Below are 5,340 nucleotides of genomic sequence, written 5' to 3' on the forward strand. Positions count from 1 at the left end.
TATTAGCGCAATAATGTTATATTATATCCAAAGATACAAAAAAATCGATATAGTGCATATGTGCATTAGTGTTGTAGTTGCATATATTCAATAGTGTGTATTGTATAATGCAATTGTGTTCTATTATATGTAATAAAACACTATTGTATATATGTAATACACATTAGTGCACATATGCATTACATCGACGGTTTTTTTTAATGAACAATATCATCTTTTAGAAGGAGGAAAGAAAAAATAACGTAAAATATTTTAAAAAAAATTTTAAAAATAATTTTTATTAGTTCTCTAGTTCTATTTTTAAGAAAAGCTCTCTCTAGATCCCACCCCAATATATGTGTGTGTGTGTGTGTTTGTGTGAGTAAGTTTATTAGGGAACTCTAAAAAAATGGGGAATTGAAAACTCAATCTTAGACCATCTATCTAATTTTATGTTGCATATTTTGTATTTTATGATTATTTACATCTCACGTGACTTTATAAAACAAAAAAAACCCACAAAAACGAAACCTTTCACATCACCCTCTAGCTAAAAAAGGCCTACCTCCACCTCTCCCCCAACCTTAGCTAAAAAAGCCACACTCTCGGCTAAAAAAGCCTACCCCCCCCCCCCCCCCCCCCCCGGCTAGATAAACATTGGCTAGATAAACATTTTGATTTTTTTACATTATGTATTTTCTCAATTTTTTGTTTTTCATAATTGTTGTATTATTTAAAAAAAACATTAATGGAGGGTTTTTTTTTCTTACATACACGTTATGTTTGAATTTCATCGAACGTATATGAAGTCTAACGCTTCCGTTCGGCGTAGAAGAAAAAGTGTAATCAATTTAGGTTTAATTTTTAAGCTTTATTGTATTTTATTTTAAGTTTTAAATATTGTTTTTATTATTAAAAGTTAAATATAAATCGAATTAAAAAAATAAAAAGAGAAAATGAAGAACTATTCATACCCCATAAAAAAACAAAAAAATTAGTTAAATAATGGAGTTAACTGATTAATAAAAAGCTATTGTGAACCTAATATAACATATGATGGAGAATAATCATCTATAAATCAATACCATAAAAGCCTTAACAGTTAAACAATTATCGTAGGAGTGACAACTAGCTTCCCGATACCTCGTCCTAGTTCCCCTCATGGACTCTTTCCATCTATTTAATTAATTTGTTGCACAACTCTATTCCCGATCTTAATCTTGACGGGTTCGTTAATAAGGACATCGCTCCTCCTAAAGTCCAAAATTTTTTGGCGAGTGCCCATTATAGTAAAACCGTCCAAAGTTTGGGAGAAAAGTTTGGCGTGTCCTCACGTCAGAGAGCGACATTAGAATGTTTTCAGGCTCCTCATGCTCAAGACTTTTTGACTGTCACCCCCATTATAGGGTTAGGCCAACATATGCCAACAATGGAGTACTAGACCATTCTTAAATATCGTTTAATGATCCTCCTATTTCCAGTTGATGAGCCCTACCCACTCTGCCGTAAATTTTGTTTAGATAATTTTAGTTAGCATGCGGTTCATTGCAAAGAACTCCTGGGGTTTAAATATACGCATGATTTGGTCAGAGATATCATTTGTGATGTGTTAAAACGGGTGTGAATCTCGACAAAAAAAGAGGCTTATGTGAATTTCTTGTCGGATCCGCATGCAGGATTACTCTCCGACCAGCGGACACTCTTGTGTTTGGATGGGCGAGGGGAAGCATGCTTGTGTGGACCATACTTGGGTGTCCCTTCTTGTTGGGCTCAGGAATACCGGATTTGTTGCTAGGCAGACCGTGTTAAAGACAGAAACATGAAAAATTGCTAAGCACGAGAAGACGTGTGTTTAGAATCAACACGCCTTCATAGCTTTTGATTTCGATACATTTGGGTCTCTTCCCCCAGATGTTGCTACGTTTCTGAAAAGAGTTACGCGAATCGTGCGCACCGTAACTCAACGACGCTAAAGAATGATAACTTTGTTTTCAATAGGTTCAGTTTTAGTATTCAAAAGGGATAGCGGCGTAGCTTGTTGTCCACTTACCTGCCTTTCTATTGTAATTGGAATTTGGATTCACAAAAATATATGATTTCATAACTAAAAAAAATTATTTGTTTTTTCTTAATATTTATTAAGTATATCAATGTTTTGTATTTAACTTTATTATAAATAGATCTTTTATACTGTACACTTTTTATTAACTGTGCATCTAGTAATTCTTAAATACTTCTACATTTTGTAATATTAGTTATTACATCTGGTAACTTTGCTTTCAGGTTAATTTAATTTTGTTTTTCAGAAAGTTAATATTTAATGTTCGTTTTTATATATAAATTGAAACAACCGACGTTACCGAGAAAATACATGTGGCTAACTTTTCAAATAATCTGTTATTAATCTGCCGGTAAAAAATAATAAAACTAGTTAATATATATAAAAATTGACCATTAAAACACCAGTTGATTCATTTGTTCAAATAATATCTTTTGATATTCTTGATTCTGTTACATGGTCTGGTTATTACATTGAAATTCGCTATTAACTCTTAAAGATTCGGTAAAAAAGATAAAAGGAAAGAAAAAAAATTAAAACAAACTTTCCATTCACAATAGTTGTTCTAGTCCCAAATCTTCATCATACATGAGCAGTTTTGAGTAGTAGCTGAGATCTTGTTCAAGAGTAGTATCACTTTTAATTGTTGTGCCAATTTCATATTGATCATTGATCAGCATGTTCAAACTGCTAAGGAATTCATCATTATCCTCATCCCATAATCCTTCATCAAAGTTGTTGTAGTTGGTAGAGTTAGAAGATGCTGAACACCATTGGTGCTCAGTGTTTGATGAGGTTGAAGATGATGAACCTGAAGATAAAGGTGGCAAAAAAGTGTTGTTATCAATAGGAAGTAAGATCTCATCGGGTTCTATTAATGGAACTTCGTCTGTGCAGAAGTCAACCACAATTCTTTTGCTTTCTTCACCCTCTTCATGCTCATCTTTAGATATCTCAGTGACCGTGCTTGATTGAATTGAAATCGTTTCGCTAACGGTCTCAATTGATTCGTTGTTTTCATAGTCCATAGGTTTAGGAAACGTGTGCTTTTCAGTTAGTAGTGATTCATGGAGTCGTTGCTCAGGTAGTGGTTGTGGAGGTGGTTGTGACGGTGAGTGGTGGTTGGTAGGCAGAATAGACAGAGAAAGTGGTTTATGGGTTTGAGGATCGATCCCCATTTTCTTGAGCTTTTTCTTGATATGAGTATTCCAGTGATTTTTGATTTCGTTGTCTGTTCTCCCAGGAAGACTAGATGCTATTTTTGACCATCTGTTCACAATAAAAAGGAAAATTAATTACTTTTAGTAAATTCATTAATTGATATAGGATATGTTTGGCAAAATTAGCTGGTAGTTGTAGCTAAAAGCTGGTGGTTGGTGGTTTGAAGCTGGTGGTTGGTAGCTAGTAGCTGTAGCTTTTTAGATATATTTAAATGTTTGGCAGAGTAACTGGAACTTTTAATAAAATATATAAAATGACCAAAATGAACATAACTAAAAAATATAATAGTAAATGTATCTATTTTGGAAAGTTATTTAAGTACTTTAAAATACTAAAAGCATGTAGCTTTTCTAAACGTTAATAATAGGAGCTTAAAGTTTTAAGTTTTTTCTTATGACTTAAAAGTTTCAAGCTCTTTACAACCAAAAAAGACTTTTAATTAAGTAAAAGTTTTTTCTTAAAAGATTGAAACTAAAAGCTCTTAAAAACACTATATCAAACATGCCAATCAAACATGCCAATAATATTGGTTGTAGAAAGAATCTTTTTCATCATACACTACTAGCCAAGAACATGATAAATTTTTTCTTTAAAAATAATAAAAAATCAAAAAATTATAGTGCGTGAGGACCATAAACTTTATACATACCCCGTAGAATTGGTCCAATTATGATGTATTATATTTTTCGTATGAGTATTATATATGTCCCACATGATGCATATAAAAAAATATTAATTTTTTTTCTTCTAAAAAACACACACAATTAGAAACGATAGTTCTAACATGTTACAAATCCAACATAAAAACATTTAGATTTTAGGTTAATAGTCACTACGTTTAATAAAAAAAAGGTGACCTTTCTTTTGATTCTTTTGTAAGTTATCACTCTCTTGTTTTCAAACAATAATAAAGAAAACATTAAAGCTATGTGTAATGAGAAGCTACAAATTTGAAGGATAAATGGCATGACTTGTCTGGCACTAAGTGTAGAATCATGGGTATATGCATGGCTTGTCGGCCACTTGTCAAAGAAATGAAAGAATACCTATTGCCAAGTTGAGCATGAAGATCAATAACCATCTTCTCCTCGTATTCGGATAACAATCCTCTTTTTAAATCTGGTCGAAGATAATTTGTCCATCTTAACCTACAACTTTTCCCGCATCTAAATAGTCCTGAAATTTGATATCAAACCAAAACAAGGAATGAAACAAACTCTAGAGTAAATTGTTTATAAATGTATTTTAAATTATGTTGTTGTGCATAGTACAATAACAAAATACGAAACGACCCATACAAGAAAATCCTATGTTATTGTTATAGTAGTTTACTAATGAGTTGCTAGTTGCTACAGATATCAAGCTAGAAACTACACAACCCATATAAGATAATCTTATACGTGTAGTATTAGTTTGCTGGTTAGTGAGTTGCAACACAATCCGCTCACTTATCGAGACCCACAGAGGGTGTAAGCACCCTCTTTATTTCCACACGAAAAGGGACGTGGTTTACATACCGGCAAGTTTTGGGACGGCTCTCCAACAACATTGTCCATTGGTGAGAATGAAGTTAACAAGCTTCTTGTCTTCATCAGCAGTCCATGGCCCTTGTTTTAAACCTACTTTATCACAACACGGTTGTCTTCCCATTTCTTGTTACTGATATATATTAATACCGCTATATTCTTATATACCTGCGTATGTGTATGTGTATGTGTATGTGTATGTGTATGTGTATGTGTATGTGTATGTGTATGTGTATGTGTATGTGTATGTGTATGTGTATGTGTATGTGTATGTGTATGTGTATGTGTATGTGTATGTGTATGTGTATGTGTATGTGTATGTGTATGTGTCTAACTAACTTGAGAGAAAGAGAGAATGCAAAGGGGTGCCGTGGTTAGACTAGTGAAACCATCTAAGGGTTGGGATATATATATACTAGTAAAGTCTCCTGACTCTCCTCTAGAAAACACGGTTTTATGTTTTACTTTTGTCTTGTTTCAGAATTCCATTTTTCTATTATATTTATGTATTATTTTCGTTTTATCTAATGACTTTATCATTTATTTTCTTATTCA

The 5,340-nt window shown here is 32.7% G+C and overlaps 1 protein-coding gene across 1 annotated transcript; it reads right to left on the reverse strand.

Moving 5' to 3' along the window:
* Positions 1-2,543: 2,543 nt before the first annotated feature.
* LOC143599857 (transcription factor MYB20-like) lies at positions 2,544-4,989 on the reverse strand. The gene is made up of 3 exons (XM_077077712.1): positions 4,777-4,989; positions 4,306-4,435; positions 2,544-3,307 (listed from the first exon to the last, which is right to left on the reverse strand). The coding sequence occupies exons 1-3, from the start codon at positions 4,907-4,909 to the stop codon at positions 2,590-2,592; spliced, it is 981 nt and encodes a 326-aa protein (XP_076933827.1). The 5' UTR covers positions 4,910-4,989; the 3' UTR covers positions 2,544-2,589.
* Positions 4,990-5,340: the final 351 nt, after the last annotated feature.

This window comes from Bidens hawaiensis, unplaced genomic scaffold (genome assembly GCF_021521415.1).
Source record: "Bidens hawaiensis isolate Kalapana, Puna unplaced genomic scaffold, B.hawaiensis_p1.1 tig00052999_1, whole genome shotgun sequence".
Lineage (NCBI taxonomy): Eukaryota > Viridiplantae > Streptophyta > Magnoliopsida > Asterales > Asteraceae > Bidens > Bidens hawaiensis.

Coding starts and splice junctions, on each gene's coding strand:
- LOC143599857 (XM_077077712.1), bottom strand. CDS start 4,909: ATGGGAAGACAACCGTGTTGTGATAAAGTAGGTTTAAAACAAGGGCCA. Junction 4,436..4,776: donor AGCCGTCCCAAAACTTGCCG/GTATGTAAACCA, acceptor ATCAAATTTCAG/GACTATTTAGATGCGGGAAA. Junction 3,308..4,305: donor CATGCTCAACTTGGCAATAG/GTATTCTTTCAT, acceptor TATTGTGAACAG/ATGGTCAAAAATAGCATCTA.